The 21338-nt window shown below is 44.2% G+C and overlaps 1 protein-coding gene across 19 annotated transcripts in view; it reads right to left on the bottom strand.

Annotated features, from left to right (window-relative positions):
- HMG20A (high mobility group 20A) overlaps positions 1–21338 on the bottom strand; it is a 725026-nt gene that overhangs the window by 662066 nt on the left and 41622 nt on the right. For 5 of the 19 annotated variants that reach the window (XM_083460760.1, XM_083460765.1, XM_083460768.1 and 2 more), the window contains 6 exons: positions 17858–18070; positions 10896–11028; positions 8964–8995; positions 4967–5042; positions 3703–3918; positions 2711–2854 (listed from right to left, as the gene is read on the bottom strand). In XM_083460760.1, coding sequence (XP_083316886.1) covers positions 2718–2854; positions 3703–3918; positions 4967–5042; positions 8964–8995; positions 10896–11028; positions 17858–18070 — 807 coding nt within the window. In that variant the 3' untranslated portion in view covers positions 2711–2717. Of the gene's footprint in view, positions 1–1519; positions 2855–3702; positions 3919–4966; positions 5043–8963; positions 8996–10895; positions 11029–17857; positions 18071–21338 lie in introns of all 19 variants that reach the window. The other 14 variants (XR_014516064.1, XR_014516065.1, XR_014516069.1 and 11 more) reach the window with 5 other exon arrangements.

The raw sequence follows: 21338 nt of genomic DNA, 5'->3' as shown, positions 1-21338 counted from the left end.
TTCAAAGTCACAATATCCTGTTAAACCATCCTTGAAGATGTAGAACTTCTATTTAAACACACTTGTGAAGTGTTGGCTGAAACAGCTTAGGGTAAGTACCCACCCCAAAACTCTACAGATGCAGATGTGATAAAATACACATTTAAAATTTGAAAACACAACACCATAGATAAAATTGTCAATATGCAGCTCCCATCATCAAAAGAAGCAAGAAGAAGCAAAAAGCTGCAGTTTCAACTGCACAGACATGATGTAACTTAAAATGGAAGTGTGTATAAAAGAAATCCAATGTTTCTGGCCCCAGTAGTGAATTATTTTTTTGTACCTCTGTAGAATATACACATTTTGAAGTGACATTAAGATCAGTTCTGTTAAAACGATTTCTGGTGTTTATAATAGGAATCAAAACATTAGGGTGACAGTTTGAGGTGAGTGCTGTAAGGGAAAGCAGGAGTGAAATACCGTATTTTTCGCCCTATAGGACGCACCGTCCCATAAGACGCACCTAGTTTTTTGGGGGGGAAATAAAGGGAAAAAAATTATTTCCCCCCAGGCGCGGGGCTGGGGCAGCCCGAGCTTCCCCCGACCCCAGCCCCCAAACAGGCAGCTCTCTGCAAGCCGTGGGAGCCCAGCGGTGGCTCCCGCTGCTTGAGAAGAGGTCCGCGAAGCCTGCACGCGCTGAGATCAGCGCGCGCAGGCTTCGGGATGCCTGCAACTCTCCCCAAGCAGCGGGAGCGTTCCCGCTGCTTGAGGAGAGATCCGCGAAGCCTGCACGCGCTGAGATCAGCGCGCGCAGGCTTCAGGATGCCTGCAACTCTCCCCAAGCAGCGGGAGCATTCCCGGTGCTTGCCGAGAGGTCCGCGAAGCCTGGAGAGCGAGAGGGGTCGGTGCGCACCTATCGCTCTCGCTCTCCAGGCTTCAGCGAAAGCCTGCATTCGCCCCATAAGACGCACCCAAATTTCCCCTTCATTTTTGGAGGGGAAAAAGTGCGTCTTATAGGGCGAAAAATACGGTAGTATCCAAGTGACCAGGTCCCACTGAGATGCGAAACAAGGACCCCATTACTTTCAAGCGATCTGTAAGATCCTTAACAGCCTTTCCCATCTAAAGTTAGTGTGTTTTCAGTTAGCCTAACAAAAAAGGGTGGAGCATCTTTTGCCAGAGATGTAAAGGTTTGGCAATGGTCTCTGATCTCATACACCAGGAATCATTAGGTGATAACTGCATTTCTGCGTTTTTCTTACCCGCAGGTTAAAAGCTGTGCCAAAACTGCATTTGACAGGGAAGAAGTTTTTCTAGTTAATGCAACCTGACACACAGCAATAGCATTAAAAGCTACGTGGACTAACTGCTTTTCAGTGGTGGCCCCACCCTGACAATTCCTATCCTTTGCCTTCGCAGCCTCCTCGCGTTTGATGAATATTTTGCCAAGTGAATGTCTAATTACAAACCGTGCTTGGAACATCAACAGCAGTTAAGTGTTCATATTTGTATAACTAACTCAGTCTGAAATTAACACTTTAATTGCCTTATCTATGTTGTTTTTAGGGAGTGAGAACACGAGAACATGCCTTCTTAACCAGAACAGTGAGAAAGAGGAGAAGCGTAGTGGTTGTTTATTTGTGGCTGTTGCTTCAAGTGATTCAAATTTGAATTTTTCCCAGAAGCAGAACACATTTCCATTTTGATGCCACAAATAATGCTGATAACTCTCCTGGGGTCACTCACAACAGCAGAGACAACTGCATACAGCTAACTGTCTTGACATCTGAAGCTTCGAGCCAGGCTCTGCTGCAAGGTGTGCTGAATGGGAAGCACCTGGCTCTGGGCCTGAGGTGCCCTTCCAATATCTGCCTAAAGGGAGACCTCTTCACTGACTGCCACATTCTGTCGCAGACAAACAACCTCCCACCTGTCAATTCCCCAAGCCTCTCCTTTCCAGCTTACAGGCATCCTAACAGAAAATGCCCTGTTAAAACAAGAAGGCTGATGAGCCGCAGAAAAATCCCAGACTTGTGTCCGCAAGCTGTTCCCTTTCATAAAACAGCGGCAAAAGTGCTGCTTCTAAACCCTGCAGGGAGAAGACATGACTTGGAATGCTCGTCTGTTCCATCTGGCTGCTTGAGGGAAGGGCAATGGCCTTTTTACTTAAGCTAAGCTGAAACGGGAATCACGCAATTAACTGCACTACGCAATTATCACAAAAGGTCAGGACCAGAAAGGGTTGAGGACCTCTGGCTTCCCATGGCACAGATGGACCTCCGCTCAGAATCCACTGAATCAAAATGCCATTTGGTTTCATGCTGGCAATTCAGAATAATGGCTCAGGAACTTAGCCTTGCAGGTTTAAAACAAAAAGGTCAAGTACAGCTGCATACAAGAGCTGATAAACACTGCTAACAGGAAATATACCATGGTGGGGAGACTTGATTTGTCTCTTTAGCAACCCTATTAAATACGCTCTTGTATATGGAAGTGTAACCGTGAAAAATGTAAGATATCAGAATATCAGAAACAGTGAATGTGGTGAATGTGGCATTTGTGCTGGACAACTAAATACTATTGGACTTTGATTTCACCAAATACAGAATGCTGACATCAAAGTCTATGGGATCTGAAATCTAACTTGGAAGCCAGCCATTTCAGAAGCCAGTGGCATTTCACTTCAGTCTTAGGAAGAGCAAAGAGTCCTGGCAAGGCAGTGGCTCACCCAGGCACTAGCGTTCAAGGCGGTTTACAACTTCGCGGACGGTGGCTATAAGATTCTCATTATCCTGCGGGTTTGACAGGATGATGTTGTGCAGCCGATTCATGTATGAATCAATGGTGTCCATTGTGGGGATCTCTCCACTTCCTGCAAGGTGTAGATGAGAGAAGGGAAAAAGAAAACAGCGTGTTAACTGCAGTAGCTACAGCAGGAACTAATGCTTCACTCTTATGCCAAATTGCAGGCAGGACTTGAATTCTCAAATGCTCCATCAGTGCAAGGCATGTGGGATGAAGGTGGTTTGCTTGCATGGATACAGCATTTGGCCAACAGTAGGACAAAAGGGACTGCTTCACCACACTGTATCACAGGAGGGACTAACCCGTGGCCAACAAGTCAAATCAGGACTTCACAAGAGATTTCTGTGCCTCCCACCTGTCACTTCTCAGATGTTTTCATTTAAAAAAAAGTTTTAAAATGATCACTGACTGCTCCCATGGCTCCCTTGATGTGACATTTGGGGTGCCAAAAGGTTTTTGTGGGTCTCTGAGGCCTCCCCAAATTTGTCCTTAAAAATAAAAAAGGGAAAAGGTCACGTCTCACTTTTAGTGCTTTGGCAAAGCCCCCTTTTATATGCAGCCCCAGCCTGAATGAAGGCAACTGCCCCTGCTGTGCTGCATTCCTATGACTGTTGACAGGCCTTCAAGGTCCAACAGGCACCTCCATTCAGCTGGCATAGAGGGAAGGCCTCTCTTCTGAAGTACTCATAGGCAACAGAATGGCACAACGAATTCAAAATTCAAACTTTCTCTCTCACACACATGCTCACACCATACACACGAGAGCAGGGGCAGCTCTCCACATTTAGAACATCCGAAAGCACCCTAGCCGGACATATAGCATGCAATCCCTGAAGCAAACCAAGGGCTACAAACTCCCCCCCCCCCCCCGAAATGAGGCTTCCGAGGTGAGCAGGCTCTGGAAAGGGTTTTCACCTGGCAGAGGGACTCCAGCAAAGCTGCTGCTGAGGGCCTGCCGCAAGGTCTCCAGATGCTGCTGCAGGACTGTGTTGCGGCTGCGCTCCTGCACCACATCCACCTCCAGCTTCTCCACCGCTGTGCGCATGCTCTCCACGTGCTTCTGCAGGGCAGCATTCCTCTCCTCAAACTCCATGTTGGACTTGCGCAGCTGGCGCAGCTCGGCTTCCCGTGCTGTCAACCCCCCACCGGAGAAACAGATGACAAGGGGAGGGGAGATCATAAGCAAGCCCTTCTGTCCAACAGTTGGCTATGGAGAATATTTGGTAATATCCAATAAGGGAAGCGAAATAAACAACAAGCAGGTATATAAGGATTAAACTGAAGGGGGCAAGGGAAAGGGGGAGAAAATCAAGACCTGGAACGTATTTGATGGCAAAGTAAGTCAGCCACAGCCACTGTTCCAACAGGCATATGCCAAGGTACTTTAGAGACCTCTTTTGACAAAGAGCACAAACAACTCAAATCCTCTTTGCCACTGAATTTCAGAAGAAAAGCCCCTAGCATCTGCTTGATTAATAAAATTCTTCCCATTCTCTGAAAATTATTTTCACCTTGATATAACTAAAAGGATAGGCTGCCCAGGGAATATCTCCAGATCTTGCTAGTACAAGTGTCTGCTGCCACTGCATCAAATGGAATGACATTCCAAGCCAGGCATGGCTGCAAAATCCAAGGGGAAACTTTCTCGCTGCAGATTTTGGTTAGCACCAGGAGTTCACAGCTGCTTTCATGGAGGAGAAGATGGGGGTGAAAGGGGCTCCGAAGACTGGCTGATCTGGTAAAAGAACCAATAAGTCTAATACGGGAACAACAAAGGGGTGATCTCTTTTTGAACAGGACTGGGATATACAAAAAATCAGAACAAACTCTACACCTTGAGCCCAAGAGAGCATTAGTATAAAAGAAGTTATATTTTTTTCAGTCTTGAAGCTGAATGGTAGCTAACCAATTTTAGACTTCAAATTTGCTTCTTTAATTAAAATACTTCTATCCCTCCTCTTTGTCCCACAACAGTCCCGCCTCGAAGTGACTAAGGCTGAAATTCTATATGCACATGGGAGAAAGCCCCAATAAACTCAAGGGGACTTACTTGAGTAGATGCGCATAATGTTGTCACAAAACAAAACACTGCACAGAGCAACGTGTAAAATACCCTTTGCTCAACTCTGCCAGTTATTGGGTGGGTGGAATGGGGACACATGTCTTGTATTCTGCTCACCTTTACTGTGGTTCAGGAACTCCTCCGTGAAGATTGGAATATCAAAAACGGACCTCTCCTTTGTATCAGCTTCCTTCTGCATACAGAGAAGAATGGTACACACATCTTGATGATTTCCCAGCATAACAACAGACAAATATGCTGAAGGTAATAGCAAGTGAGGATTTCAATAAGCACCTCTCCCTGAACAAGTTTTAGGACATTCTCAAGATAGGATGAGATACTAAGATCTCTAATAAGAGACAATGCCTCAGGGTGCAGTCTTAAGGAACAGGAAAAAACACGGATTCAAGTGAATTTCCTAGTGAAATTGGCTATTGCATGGAGCTTCAAAAACCTTAAAGCTTCCCTAGAGGAAGAAGGAATGGCTTTTTAGCAGCTGACATTAAGTGAAGGCAACAGGCATTTTTGCAGTGGTTTCTTCATTTTGTCTATTAAGGGCCTCAGAGGTTAACACTCAGCTGAAAAGTTGAAGCTGTGTTACCCAGGAATAAGTCCCATTTCACAAAATGGGGATGCTTCAAAGTGAACATGCTAAGGATTGTGCTGCACCTTTGTGAAACACTCATCTCCACCAAAGGAAGCACTAAAGAGACCATTTTCAGTTATGGATATTAATGGGGGCATGCAAATGATACAGAACTTAGGATGGCACAGCACTCACTCTTGACCCACTTCCTACTTCACATTTCCCATGTTCACGTGATGAAAGTTACTTAAGGATGAGAATCAGCCAGATTTCCTTATGCCACTGTAACCCATAGGCTCAGTTCCACGGCACCACAAGGGGAGGACATTTGCTCCTACATCACATCTCTGGCAGGTGAAGAGCAAAGCAAAATGTTGGCTCCAAAGTGTTGCTTAGAATTATATGCTGGCAAGAGCTATTAAGGTGGCTTTATTGTCCCAGCTGGATCTAGAAGCAATCTGGGTATGTGCACGTGTGAGAAGAATGCAAGCCAGGAAGGGGAGTGAGGCAATCCTCTGCATCAGAGGCCCTTCTTCTAAGGAAAGCTCTTGTATTTACTCATGGTAACATCCTCTGTGTCAGTTCATCACTGGCAAGCAACAAAAAAATGGGAGCCTAGAAGCCAAAGCAACCATAATGTAGCAGAACAGTGATCAAATCTCTTAATGCACTTTTCTCCCAGCTAAATTTACAGCACCAAGGCCTAGGGCTTCCCATTTGATTGGAGCAGAGTTTACATTTTACACCTGCCACATTTCTTCCCAAACCAAACTGTCTATTGAAGCCGCTATTAGCTCTGCTTTTTGCAGAGGCTGGGGGATGTGGTTAACTAGATCGTGACCTTGCCCACATATGCCAAGTAGAAAATGCCGCTCTCCTGTTTTCACCAACATCGTGGCCTTTTGTTTTTGAACACCTTAGGCTTTAAATGATGTGTCAAACATGATTTGGGGCCAAGCAAGAAAGCTAAGTGGTTAAGAGCCTACAAGGGAATTCTGGCAGTTAAAGCTCAGTACTTCACATCAGTGTATGCCTCATAAAAGGGGGCTTGGCAGAGTTAACGGAGAGCCATTTGGCAGACAGCCAAGATAGACAACGGCTCGATGGAACTTCAGAAAACTCTTTGTGTGTTTGCCTGAGCAAACTGCAAGACAGCTGCTGTATCTTCGAATAAAGAAAGCTGGCACTCCTTATGTAGTATAAAGGCAGTTGGGAATGCAGACACAGGCAGACAAATGAGGGGGAGAAGGAGAAAAGGAAATCAGGAGGAAGCAACAGGATGTCAAAAATGTTTCCGGTATCACTCCCACCATCTGCCAAATCCAGACATTTCTAGCAGCAAGCAGCTCTTAAAAATAATAATCAAAAAACCCTTGTGTGTTAACTGTACATAACAACTGCACAAGGCAGTTACATATGCTCATCAGCATTCAAGAGGATACTTTGGGAAACCCTCATTGAGTGCGCAGGGGACAGCATCTCCCCTCAAATCGGGAAGGTCCCAACCACAATTTGACAGCCTCTTTTCCCCACTTGGATTCAATACTGGAGCAGGGGAAAGGACAACCTTTTGGGAGGGGCCACTAAGTCACAGTCATTTCGACTGCACTAGATTCATCACAGCAAACTGTAGCCCTTCAGATGTGGCAGGACTATAACTCCCACCAACGCTGACCATTGACCATGATGGCTGGGATTGATGGCAGCTGCAAGTCCAACAATATACTGGGAACCACAAGTCTCCCTGCCTCCCTGCTTAACCACAACTTGCTGTGTCGGCCAAATCCAACAAACCGCAACTAACCTTATCTATAGTTTGAAACAACTCCATTTCAAACTGAGTTAATAAGCTACTGTCAGGATAAACCATAGTTTATGGTTTCAATGTAATACTAAGCTATGGTTATCTGAAACGGTCATCAAAAGTCATGCTGCAATAGAAGAGGGAAGTGGGTGGTGGTTGTGAGCCCTAGACTCACCTATCCTCATTCCCACTGTTTACTGTGACATCTGACTGCAGCCTTTGTATACTGCTTTTCTGGATATATTACGCTCAAAGCAATTCATAGTATAGCATGACAAAAGCAACCAAATATATCAACATGTCAACAACTCATCACTGTATATAATGATCTCCATATAAATAATTTAAACAGACTGATAGTAAAAAACAAAACACCATAATAAAATAGCATCAGCCTCTCAACATGCTGCAGAAATGACATTAAGAAGGAGGATGCAAAATGAGTATTAGCCTAAAGGAGAAATATGATGAAAGTCAGTCCTGAGGAAATCTGGCACTAAACCTTGGGAAAGAATCACAAATAACTCCTCCTTCAGACTGGAGGCTGATGGAAGAAGACACTCTGGGCATTGTAATTGCTGTCCCCAGGGTAGAGATTCCCTAAGTACAATCTCCCAACCCCCAAGCATTTAAGCAATTAAGCAAAATTGCTCAGTCTCTAAAAGGCAGAAAAATTCTGCTTAACGGAAGAGTGGTAATGAAAACCATCAGCACTCTTCCCCTATCAAGTGCATTACCCCAGCATGTAAAGGATCCTCTTGGGGGCTCCTATGTACTTAAACCACTCTAAGGCTCACTCCTGGGATTAAAATCATACGGATTTGATTACCACTTCATTGCAAAGGACTAATTTGTTCAGGCTTAGTGTCATTTATCATAAATTAGAAGAGAAACACAAAACCAATGCTTCTTTCATTATCCTTAAAATGAGACAGAGGGACGTTTGTACCAAGTGTCAGTCTGGAAAATAATTCTCTGAACTGCTAGAATAGGCCCCAGTGTTCAGGTTCCACAAATTATCCCACACCTGATGACACTAGCAGAGAAATAATTGGGAGGTGGGGTGGAGTGGGCAGGGAGGAGTAACAAACACAGAAAATGTCAGCAAAGCCTATCTTGAAATTTTCATTATCATTTCCGATTTTGTATTACTCCCAATCAGATAACAATTTTTAAATCAACATCAGTGCTCTTTCAAGCCACCTGCCTACCCATTACAAAATAGGTGACTGAAAATTGTCAGCCTGCCCTAAACAATCCAAGTGCTTGCCTGGGGCAATACCATTAAGATCAATAGGAACAGGATTTATTATTTTATTTTATGTATGCATGAAAAAGCTACACCTTATTAACATCTCCGCTAGAAGTGAACTCAGGCTGCTGAAATTGTTTGAGAGCTTTACTTACATAGGCCAATGAAATGGAGCAAGTTGGCTTTGGGAGACTGCATACAGGAGCACCTTGGGATAGAAAACAGTCTACCTAGCTTGTTGGTAAGAGTACTGTGATAAGAACAGCACTCCAGAAAAAGTACTAAATGGAGCTCCCAAGGAAACAAAGAAATCGCGTATGCTGAGATCATGGCTTTATTTCCCTTTGTTCCTTGATCAGCATCACACAATTCGCACTTGGATCATGTCACCCCCCACTTCTCCCCCACCCCTGGCCAAACTTAAACTACTGTATTATTTAAAAGTCAGGCTTGGCTGTATGAGCAAATTTACCTCATGGTCATGGGCAGCCTGTCGTGCTCCTTCTGGAAAAAACAAAACAAAAAGAGAAGAGTAACTTTGAGACACATCCCGTAATTCCTTTCCTAGTTACACTATATATCCCTATGAGAATGGTTATTCCATGTTATTTTTAACTTTTTAAAAAAATGACCATTGCTGTGATAGGCAGAGGCAAAGTTTTGTTTTAAACTGTTTTAAAAATTGTGTTTAAATATTGTGGAGCCCACCCTGGGACCTTGGGGTGAAGAGAGCAGATAATAAACAGTAGTAGTAGTAATACTAACACTAATACTACAGTGGTGCCCCGCAAGACGAATGCCTCGCAAGACGGAAAACTCGCTAGACGAAAGGGTTTTCCGTTTTTTGAGCTGCTTCACAAGACGAATTTCCCTATGGGCTTGCTTCGCAAGACGAAAACGTCTTGCAAGTTTGTTTCCTTTTTCTTAAAACCGCTTGAAGAGGTGCAGTTGCGACTTGACCGTGCTTCGCAAGATGAAAAAACTCGCAGAACGAATTAATTTTGTCTTGTGAGGCACCACTGTAAGTACCATATTGGCCCGAATATAAGCCGTACCCGAATATAAGCGGCACCTTTAAAATTCGGGGGGGGGGGGAGAGAGAATACCCAAATACAGTGGTACCTAGGGTTACAAACGCTTCAGGTTACAGACTCCGCTAACCCAGAAATAGTACCTGAAGTTAAGAACTTTGCTTCAGGATGAGAACAGAAATCGTGCGGCGGTGGCACGGTGGCATCGGGAGGCACCATTACCTAAAGTGGTGCTTCAGGTTAAGAACAGTTTCAGGTTAAGAAAGGACCTCCAGAACGAATTAAGTTCTTAACCCGAGGTACCACTGCAAATGTGTCCCTAAGTCAATCCTGGGAAATGCAGTTTCTCCCAAGGGGTATTTCAATAGTTTCCCTGTGGGCTTCTTGGATGTGGCACCAGAAGGAGGTGGTGCTTCCCTGTTCCTGCCCCCCCCCCAAATTAAGAGTGTCAGCAGCAGCCAGGCATGTGGGGCAGGAAAAAGGGGTTTAGCGGGTGGGAGGGAGGGAGGGAGGGAAGGGAGGAAGGGGAGTATTTGGAGGAACAGGGGGCAGGCAAGGAGGCTTATGGGGAGATAAGGGAGGGAAGCTTGGAGTTTAGGGCTGCTGCTGGCCTCCAGTCCAAATTCAGATTGGCTCAAAAACAAGCCAAGTTATTTTTCACTTTTACAGACGGGATGGGGAATAGCATGGCTTATTTCTGATCCAACCCTGTTTGAGGAGGTGGGGGTCACCCATCACTGCTTCACAACATGGTCAGGCCAAAACGTTAGGGCTACATTCACAGTGAACAACAGAGATATCTGTGCCTTCAAAACATGAAAAAATGTTGTGCTTAAAATACTTGTGTTGGCTTCAGGGCAAGTCCCATGGTCTGCAACTGACCTGTGCTTGGGGGCAAACTTGGGAGCGGCGGGTGGGCGTCGCACTGTTGCCCCACACTCCCAGGCTGCTCTCTGGGGAGAGGGAGCCGCGCCCGCTTTGCTGGAGGCCTCCCCACCTTTGTCCCAGTTCAGGGGAGGCTTGGGAGCCATGGTCAGGATGGGTGCCCTTCTCCCCCCCCCCCCCGATGGCCCTCCGGGGCAGCTGTTTCAGCAGTGATATTGTAAGGTCGTGAACACAAGCCGCACTTTAATTTTTCATGGTCGGAATTTGGGGAAAAAGGGCAGCTTATATTTGGACCAATACAGTAATACATTCATCCACATTGCAGGTACATCCTGTGCTCAAAGCAAGGAAGGGAGAACAAGTTAAATGGAGTGGCCATGACCTGCTGCAAACCATTATTCAATACCTGTTAAATGAGAACAAAATAGACAGACTAGTCAACAGTTCTAGGAGTTACTTTTAAGGACTCCTATGCCACAGTTCAGTACCTTGTCGATGCGATTTGCCTTTCTGCCTGTCCTGTGCTTTCCTGCTGAAAACTTTGTATGCCTCAGTCTTCTGGTACTGCTCCAGCTCCCGCATGTAACGTTCCTTATCCCTATCTGCTTCATCAAGGTAGCGCTGCAATAAGAGAACAGATCATTCGTCCCCTGCTTCAGTGCACCAAGCAAGTCAACCAGGCAGGTCAACTTCTGCTGCAGTCTTTGAATAAGCAGAACGGACAAGTGTAAATGGAGAAACTGAATGCCAAAGGTTAAGGTCAGCTGAGGCTTCCTTCTTCTGTGTGCCAAAGTCAAGGATACACAGAAAGGCATCTCTGTGGCTACTCCTCATCTGTGTAACATCCATCCTCTGGATATGTCCACTTTATGCTTTTCTGAATACATAAAACCATCCAATCTGAAGTGGCACTTACTTGCCAGAGTTAAGCCAAGACAAACCAATGTGAGTACACCTATATTGTAATGGGTCCCTGCCTTGAACCCTTGCAATGGGGTGGGCTATAAATGGAAAAGACAAAGAGATTGCATCTCAAGTTTAACTTCACATGCACAAATCACATCACCCTTGTATCCGTATGGGATGAATCAAATCCAGAGTTTTAGCTTTCATAACAGTGATGAGCTTGAATATAGTTCTAAAGAAATCATATCAAATGTTGCCTGGAGCATTCTGTCACATTTGCTTAATGAACGGAGCTTGGTTGCAGAAGACTTCAAAGGGAGCTGTCAATGTGTAAAGAACTTAAACAGTAGACACAAGCTAGCATGGAGACGATTCTGCCCTTTTCCATAAAGGCTTCTCTTCCCTCCTTTTCCATTCGTTTTTAAATTTGCTCCAGGCCTCTCCTCTTATTCTACTTTATAGCCTTATCTAGAAACTGGTGGTGAATGAGAAGAGTATGGGCAGTTTTACTTATTCTAGAGAGGCAAATAATTGTGGAGGGCCAGAGTGACTGCACATATCTGTATACAAGACGCAATACAAGAGATTCTGGTGCTGGAGGCCCTGGGGTAACCCTCATACACATACGCCAATATCGCAATGCTTTTATGTAAGCCTACAGGATACCCCCATTTTGAATAACCAATCAGTGGCTAATTACCATGGCTATCACTATCTTCAGAATCAGAGGCAGGATGCATCTTTTAGATTTAGGGGAGCTAGTCTCAAACGTTTCTTGGGGGAGACCTAGGTTTTTTTGGGGGGGTTATTTGTCCTGTCGTCACGCTTTTTAAGATGGAGGACCACTGTAGCCACCCCCAACAACACGTTTTCAAGATGGAGGGTGAGGGAACAGCTGCAGTCGCCTGCGGTTCCTGCGCAATGTTTGCCATCTTGCCAAAGGTTGCAGGCAACTTTAACTGCAGCAATTGTATGTTGATTGCCCTCTTAGAAGACAAAGTCCAGCAACTGGAGGAACGTGTAGATACGCTCCAAAGAATTAGAGAGCTGGAGCTCTTCTTGGAAGCAACAGAGAACACCATCTCCACCAAGGAGGAGACAGGGGACACCCCTGAGAAGGAGGCTAGTTCACCAACACAGGAGCCAGATATATGGAGAAACGTGACTCAAAGAAGTAGGAGGCCCAGGGTTCGCTCTGATTGTTTAGAAATACACAATCGCTTTGAGGTCCTCTCGCCTAGCATGGAAGACGAAGAACAGACTCCATTTGTGGATCTCTCCCTCATTACAGTCGATCAGGTATATAAAGACGAGCAGCAAAGTCAGTCCTCAGGGAATGTGCAGGCGACCTTGGAACAGACAGCTCACGGAAGAACCCCGACCAAACCTAAGAGGAGGCGTGTAGTGGTGATAGGGGATTCCCTACTGAGGGGAACAGAAGCAGTGATCTGTGGGCCTGACAAGATGTCTCGGGAAGTGTGCTGTCTCCCCGGGGCTAAGATCCAAGATGTAACTGAACGACTGAAAGGAATCATAAAACCCACTGGCAAATACCCCTTCCTCTTGGTTCATGTGGGAACCAATGACACTGCAAGCAATAGCCTCCAGAAGATCAAAAGAGACTACGAGGCTCTCGGCAGGAAATTGAAGCAACTAAATGCACAAATTGTCATCTCATCTGTCCTCCCAGTTGAGCGACGTGGCCCAGGGAGGGAGGGAAATATAGTGGAAGTGAACAGCTGGCTTCGCAAATCGTGTAAACAGGAACGGTTTGGATTCTTAGATCACGGACTGCAGTTTCTTGAAGATGGACTTCTGACAAGCGATGGGCTGCACCTCACAACGGTTTGGGAGAAGTGTTTTTGCCAAAAATCTCAGAAACCTCATCAGGAGGGCTTTAAACTGACTAATGTGGGGGAGGGAGACAGTGCTCCTGAAGGTAGGAGTCTATCAATTGATGAAGATGATCATCCAAATGTCATAGACCAAATGGAGCAAACAGCACGCAGACCTAGTGGTGGGAGGAAAAAATCCTTAAATAAGAGACACGGGGGAATGATTAATGGACTTCAATGTCTGTACACTATTGCGCAAAGCATGGGAAATAAACAAGATGAGCTTGAGCTCTTGGTACAGCAAACTAAATATGACATAATAGGCATCACTGAAACCTGGTGGGATAAGTCCCACAATTGGAATGTAATCATGGAGGGATACAATCTAATTCAGAGAAACAGACCAGACAAGAAAGGAGGAGGAGTGGCGTTATATGTCAGGGATGTGTATACCTGTGAAGAGATCCAAGATTTAGAACCTCAAAGCCAAAGTGAGAGCATTTGGGTCAAAATTAAGGGAGAGAAGAGTAACAGAGACCTCATTGTGGGAGTTTACTATAGATCCCCAAGCCAAACGGAGGACATAGATGATGCCTTCCTGGAACAGATGGCCAAGCATGCAAAAGGAAGGGAGATAGTAGTAATGGGGGACTTCAATTACCCGGATATTTGTTGGATGTCAAACTCAACCAAGAGCATAAGGTCAAACAGATTCCTCACTGGCCTTGCAGAAAACTTCATTGTCCAGAAAGTGGGAGAAGCAACAAGAGGCACAGCCATTTTAGATCTGGTCCTAACCAATGTTGATGACCTGGTTAGTGGGGTAGAAGTGGAAGGATCATTAGGCGCGAGTGATCATGCTCTTCTGAAGTTTACTATACAGAGGAAAGGAGCAGCCAAGCATACTAGGACTCAATTTCTTGACTTTAAGAAAGCCGACTTCATAAAACTCAGGGAAGTGCTGGGTGAGATCCCATGGACAGTAATACTAAAAGGAAAGGGAGTTCATGATGGCTGGGAGTTTGTTAAGAGGGAGATAGTAAAAGCACAACTTCAGGCAATACCAATGAGACGGAAACATGGAAGGTGCCTAAAGAAGCCAGGGTGGCTATCTAAAGAACTTTTAACTGAGTTAAGATTAAAAAAGGATGTGTACAAAAAATGGAAAAGAGGGGAAACCACCAAAGAGGAATTCAAACAAATAGCCAGCACGTGTAGACACAAAGTCAGAAAAGCTAAAGCACAGAATGAACTCAGGCTTGCTAGAGAGGTTAAAAGCAACAAAAATGGCTTTTATGGGTATGTCCGTAGCAAAAGGAAGAACAAAGAAACAGTGGGGTCACTCAGAGGAGAAGATGGTGAAATGCAAACAGGGGACACAGAAAGGGCTGAACTCCTCAATGCCTTCTTTGCCTCAGTCTTCTCCGATAAAGAAAACAATGCCTGACCTGAAGAATTTGGAGCAAATGATTCAGCAAAGGAAACACAGCCCAGAATAACTAAGCAGATAGTACAAGAATACTTGGCTAGTTTAGATGTATTCAAGTCTCCAGGGCCAGATGAACTGCATCCAAGAGTATTAAAAGAACTGGCAGATGTGATCTCAGAACCACTGGCAGTCATCTTTGAGGATTCCTGGAGAACAGGCGAGGTCCCGGCAGACTGGAGGAGGGCAAATGTTGTCCCTATTTTCAAAAAGGGGAAAAGAGAGGACCCAAATAATTACCGCCCAGTCAGTCTGACATCAATACCAGGGAAGATTCTGGAGCAGATCATTAAGCAAACAGTCTGTGAGCACCTAGAAAAGAATGCTGTGATCACCAATAGTCAGCATGGATTTCTGAAAAATAAGTCATGTCAGACTAACCTGATCTCGTTTTTTGACAGAATTACAAGCCTGGTAGATGAAGGGAACACAGTGGGTGTAGCCTACCTTGATTTCAGCAAGGCATTTGACAAAGTGCCCCATGATATTCTTGTAAAGAAGCTGGTAAAATGTGGTCTTGACTATGCTACCACTCAGTGGATTTGTAACTGGCTAACTGACCGGACCCAAAAGGGTGCTCATCAATGGTTCCTCTTCATCCTGGAGAAGAGTGACTAGTGGGGTGCCACAGGGTTCTGTCTTGAGCCCGGTCTTATTCAACATATTTATCAACGACTTGGATGATGGACTCAAGGGCATCCTGATCAAATTTGCAGATGACACCAAACTGGGAGGGGTGGCTAACACCCCAGAGGACAGGATCACACTTCAAAACGACCTTGACAGATTAGAGAACTGGGCCAAAACAAACAAGATGAACTTTAACAGGGAGAAAGTATTGCACTTGGGCAAAAAAATGAGAGGCACAAATACAAGATGGGTGACACCTGGCTTGAGAGCAGTACATGTGAAAAGGATCTAGGAGTCTTGGCTGACCACAAACTTGACATGAGCCAACAGTGTGACGCGGCAGCTAAAAAAGCCAATGCAATTCTGGGCTGCATCAATAGGAGTATTGCATCTAGATCAAGGGAAGTAATAGTGCCACTGTATTCTGCTCTGGTCAGACCTCACCTGGAGTACTGTGTCCAGTTCTGGGCACCACAGTTCAAGAAGGACACTGACAAACTGGAACGTGTCCAGAGGAGGGCAACCAAAATGGTCAAAGGCCTGGAAACGATGCCTTATGAGGAACGGCTAAGGGAGCTGGGCATGTTTAGCCTGGAGAAGAGGAGGTTAAGGGGTGATATGATAGCCATGTTCAAATATATAAAAGGATGTCATATAGAGGAGGGAGAAAGGTTGTTTTCTGCTGCTCCAGAGAAGCGGACACGGAGCAATGGATCCAAACTACAAGAAAGAAGATTCCACCTAAACATTAGGAAGAACTTCCTGACAGTAAGAGCTGTTTGACAGTGGAATTTGCTGCCAAGGAGTGTGGTGGAGTCTCCTTCTTTGGAGGTCTTTAAGCAGAGGCTTGACAACTATATGTCAGGAGTGCTCTGATGGTGTTTCCTGCTTGGCAGGGGGTTGGACTCGATGGCCCTTGTGGTCTATTCCAACTCTATGATTCTATGCCTAAGAATACTGGTTGCTGGGGAATGACGACAGGTGGCTCTTCCAGTCATGTAAACCACTCTAAGATTCTTTTTAATAATTGGGTGGTGTATAAATTTTATGAAACAAAATAAATTTCTGCATAGCTGGGGGTTGGACTAAATGAACCTCAGGGTCCCTTTTAACTCTTCAATTTGTGATCCTATGACATAAATGCCACGCTTGTGAGGTTTCCATGGGCATGTGGGTGGCCACTGAAGCAGAATTGTGGCTTTGGTCTGCTCCAGCACAGCTGCTCTTATATTAACTATGTAGGGAGCAGGGGTTTATCTCAGTCAGCTCTTTGCTATTCTTCCTCTTTACTCCTTCAGACGTACGCTCTTCCAAAAGAGAAATCCTAGGCATATTTGCTTAAAAACAAATTCCACTCTTTTCAATAGGGCTTACTCCTAACAGAAGCGTGCTCGTAACTGCAGCCAAAATCTCCCTCCCCACCTTGCTGCAAGTCCTCCACAACTGGGCACAGGAGCAATTCTCAAGGGTCCAGGTCGCATGGTCTCTGATGACAGACTATATCCCAGCTTCTCCCCAACCAGGCCTGGGGTGCCCCACTTTTTGCTGCTGGTTCCCTAGGTTCTCTTGTTTGATGCAGAGAAAATGTGTGGCCACAGCTAATGTCAATTCTAAGCATTTACAGGCTGTGGCCAAGACGGGCAAACACCAAGGGGGAGAACAGGATGAGGCATGGTGGGAATGAAGATCCAGCTACCTCCTGGGTAGACACCCTATCACTGCTTTACCTGGGACAGAGCTGGCTCCACACTCAGCTCACACTGCAGCACCTCTTGGAACACATGCAAGAAGCACCATTTTTTGGATGTTTTTGTGGACATGTTATTAATGATGTGGTATATGCTTACAATGGCATTCTTTATCCGGCCTCCTATTCACCAAACCATTCCATTTCTGCAGATTTCAAGTCCCTTGGGCACAAAACTATTATCACTAATGCTTCAATCCTACACCCGCTTACCCAGGAAAGAACCCCATTGCTCTTCAGTGGTATTTGCTTCTGAGTAGGCAGCATGTGTAGGATTGCACTGTTAGAAAAACTGCTGTAAGCCACTCCGGGCCCATGGGATACAAAGGAAATAAGCAAGCAAGCAAACCATCAGCCCCCTCTTCACAATCCCCATTCTGGGATGGATCTTTTGATTAAAAATAGACTAATAAAGCAAATCTTCCTACCCAAAACCCTAGTGAGTTTAGCTTTCTCTGCATCACAAGCAGCCCTTCTAAGTGGAAGGATAAATCGTCAACAGCACCCCCATTTTCAATATGCATCCTGTCTTTTCCAAGACACCAGCTGTGCTGATGAATGTACAGCATGAAGCAATTCTACCTCTTTGCAATCCGGCTTGCCATTTCCCCATTCCCATTACGGGCAAAGGCAAACTCTTGTCCTGACATACTTTGTGATTCTCTCCTGAAGACTCACAGGGCTATGTTACATTGCAGAGAAAATTTAGGCCCTACCTATCTAAAATGAGCACGTAATTTTCTAGAATCCCTCTTTAGTTACCTGGATAGACTTTCTGTTATCACCTGGGAAATCTCTGAAATAAAGCACCAAATTCCAGAATAAAGGAAAGTAATGTAATAGTACCCGTTTCTCTTCAGGAGGGAGTTTGCTCCACTCATTGCCCAGCATCCTGGTGATTTCTGGGAATGGAACTTCTGGCCTCTTCGCTCGAAGTTGCTCCCTCCGCTCATTCATGAACCGCACGTAACCTGTTAGGGGAGATTTAGGAGCATTGCTATCCCTTAAGGGTTTCTTCCTCTTTCGCCCTTTGGACCAGCCTCCTCTCTTAGTTCTTTGCTACAAAGACAGGGAGAGGAAAGTTCAGTGTGAGACATCAGTTCCTTTAAAGCTGGAGGGAAGAACAACAACAGGTGGCCTCTGAGATGTTGTCAGACTCCCATCACCCCCAGGCCCCAGGCAGCAGAGCCAGTGGTCAGGGGTGTTAGAATTTGGGAGTCCAGCAGCATCTGGAGGGCCATGGATCCCTGCTCCAGGTTTAAACCTACATTAGCATCTCAAATGCTTTTATCATCCACACACAGCTTCAGTAAACATCCCTGGTACAGTGGTACCTAGGGTTACATACGCTTCAGGTTACATGCGCTTCAGGTTACAGACTCTGCTAACCCAGAAATAGTACCTCAGGTTAAGAACTTTGCTTCAGGATGAGAACAGAAATCACGCGGCGGCAGCGGGAGGCCCCATTAGCTAAAGTGGTGCTTCAGGTTAAGAACAGTTTCAGGTTAAGAATGGACCTCCAGAATGAATTAAGTACTTAACCCGAGGTACCACTGTACTCTTTTTCAACAGTCAAATTATGGTTCTGCCCAGCAGGCATGATCAGACACATCAGAAAATAAGCTGTGTTCAGCAAGCAAAGTTGTTAAGTAATGGAGAAGGGGGCATGGTGAGGATCAGATAAGAGTGTAAGGGTTAAATTTGGGCAGAATCGGCTTTCACTGGTAAAGCCAAAATCAGAAATTCTTAAGAATTGTAGATAATTTCATTGTGGATTTAAACATGCAACCCAAAAAAATGTTTTCAAAAATTTCCTGCATGGTAGCCATGTTGGTCTCCTGCAGCCAAAAAAAAAAAAAAAAAAAAAAACTTGTGGCACCTTAAAGACTAAAAAATGTCAAAATAAATAAACCAAATACCTGGGGGTTAATATGACCGCTAAGAACTTAAATCTATTTAAAGACAATTATGAGAAATGTTGGTCAGAAGTGAAAAAGGACTTAGAGATATGGTCAAACTTGAAGCTTTCCTTGTTAGGTCGAATTGCTGTTATAAAGATGAATGTATTGCCAAGAATGTTATTTTTGTTTCAATCATTGCAAATCTTGGACAAAATGGACTGTTTCAAGAAGTGGCAGAGAGACATTTCTAGATTTGTCTGGCAGGGCAAGAAGCCCGGAATAAAATTTAAAATATTAACTGATGCAAAGGACAGAGGAGGATTTGCCCTGCCAGACCTTAAACTTTATTATGAATCAGCAGCATTCTGCTGGCTGAAAGAAAGGCTGCTTCTTGAGAACACAGACATTTTGGATTTAGAAGGTTTTAATAATGTTTTTGGGTGGCATGCATATTTGTGGTATGACAAGGTTAAAGCACATAAAGCATTTAAAAACCATATTGTCAGAAGAGCATTGTTTAATGTCTGGACAAGATATAAAGACTTACTTGAAAATAAAACCCCAAGATGGCTATCACCGATGGAGACGAAGGCTCAGAAAAAGCTCAATATGGAGGCAAAACGGCCGAAATATTGGGAAATTTTGGAACAAGAAGGAGACAAATTGAAACTGCAGAGTTTTGAGAAATTAAAAGATAATAATGAAGCCAATCTCGCACTTTATCAGATAATGGAGGCATATAATTTGGACAAGAAAATTGGTTTCCAGGTGGAAAAATCAAAATTAGAAACAGAACTGTTAGAACCTAAAACTAAGATTTTGTCAAAGATGTATAACTTGCTGTTGAAATGGAATACTCAGGATGAAAAGGTGAAATCTGCTAGGATTAAATGGGCACAAGATGTTGGACATAACATTATGTTTGCTGACTGGGAACAGTTATGGACCACAGGTATGAAATTTACGGCATGTAATGCCCTAAGAGAGAATATTATGAAAATGATATACAGGTGGTACATGACCCCAGTCAAGCTTGCAAAAATCTATCATTTGCCCGATAATAAATGTTGGAAATGTAAAGAAACTGAAGGTACATTCTTTCACCTTTGGTGGACGTGCCCAAGGATTAAGGCTTTCTGGGAGATGATATATAATGAAATGAAAAAGGTATTTAAATATACCTTCTTGAAGAAACCAGAGGCCTTTCTCCTGGGCATGGTGGGCCAATTGGTGTCAAAGAAGGACAGAACTTTCTTTATGTATGCCACAACAGCAGCAAGAATACTTATCGCAAAGTATTGGAAGACACAAGATCTACCCACCTTGGAAGAATGGCAGATGAAGGTGATGGACTATATGGAATTGGCAGAAATGACTGGCAGAATCCGAGACCAGGGAGAAGAGTCGGTGGAAGAAGATTGGAAAAAGTTTAAAGACTATTTACAGAAATATTGCAAAATTAATGAATGTTAGAATGATGTTGGATAGAAACTAAGTGGTTTATAGCTGTAATGTTATAAGGGAATATGAGAAAATGGATTATTAATAGGTAAAAATCCAATGTTATATTTTAAGATTGAAGACTAGGATAAACAAAGAAGGGAGGGATTTGCTGAACTAACAAACTGAACTGGAATACAGAAAAGGGAGGTGTGAGGAGGTCCGGGAAATAAGCAAATGAAAGATAAGTCATTGAAAGATTGAATTGTTTTTAACTATTTTTATTTTGTATTTTTCTTTTTTCTTTTTTCACTTTGTAATATCTTGAAAATCTTAATAAATATATTTTTAAAAAAAACAAAAACAAAATAAATAAACCAAGACTGATATGGTTTGAAAGGCCCGATGAAAAGTTAGGAAGAGTTAAAACAGAAGATTTGGGGATAAGCCACACTTAAAGTACGTACAAAATATACTAAGGTTTAAAGATAGACAAAGCTGCCAGAAAATCATCTGCAATTTTAATAAATTTAAAACTGTTTGGGAATCCACAGCAATATTTCTCAAACAGTAGGCTGGGATGTGCCCATGGGTCTTGAGCCACTTTCAGGTGGGCGCCTGTGCCCCACCCACTAGCCGTGCCAAAGCCTTTTGGATGGGCAAGCGTCTGCACCAGGAACTCCTTGAGTAGAGGAGGCCAGGATACAGAAGTGGGGGTGGGGGGAATGTCTCCCGCCTCTGAGGGGAAGGGGCACAGGAGGTGTTGAAGGTAATTAGAAACTGAGATAAAAGTTTAATATTTATTATTTTTATTATTAAAGAAACAAACAGAGAATAAAAAGAAATCTCTTATAATAAGAGAAGAAGAAAATGTAAAAGGACCAGGAAGGAAGGATGAAAGAAACTGGAGTGGGGGTTGGCAGGGGGGGTGGGGTAAAGTACATGTTGGCTGTAAAAAGAGAATGGGGCAAGACATTACAGGAGAT

This window comes from Podarcis liolepis (assembly GCF_965112155.1).
Source record: "Podarcis liolepis genome assembly, chromosome: 9".
NCBI lineage: Eukaryota > Metazoa > Chordata > Lepidosauria > Squamata > Lacertidae > Podarcis > Podarcis liolepis.
This window is presented reverse-complemented; position numbering and strand designations above follow the sequence as displayed.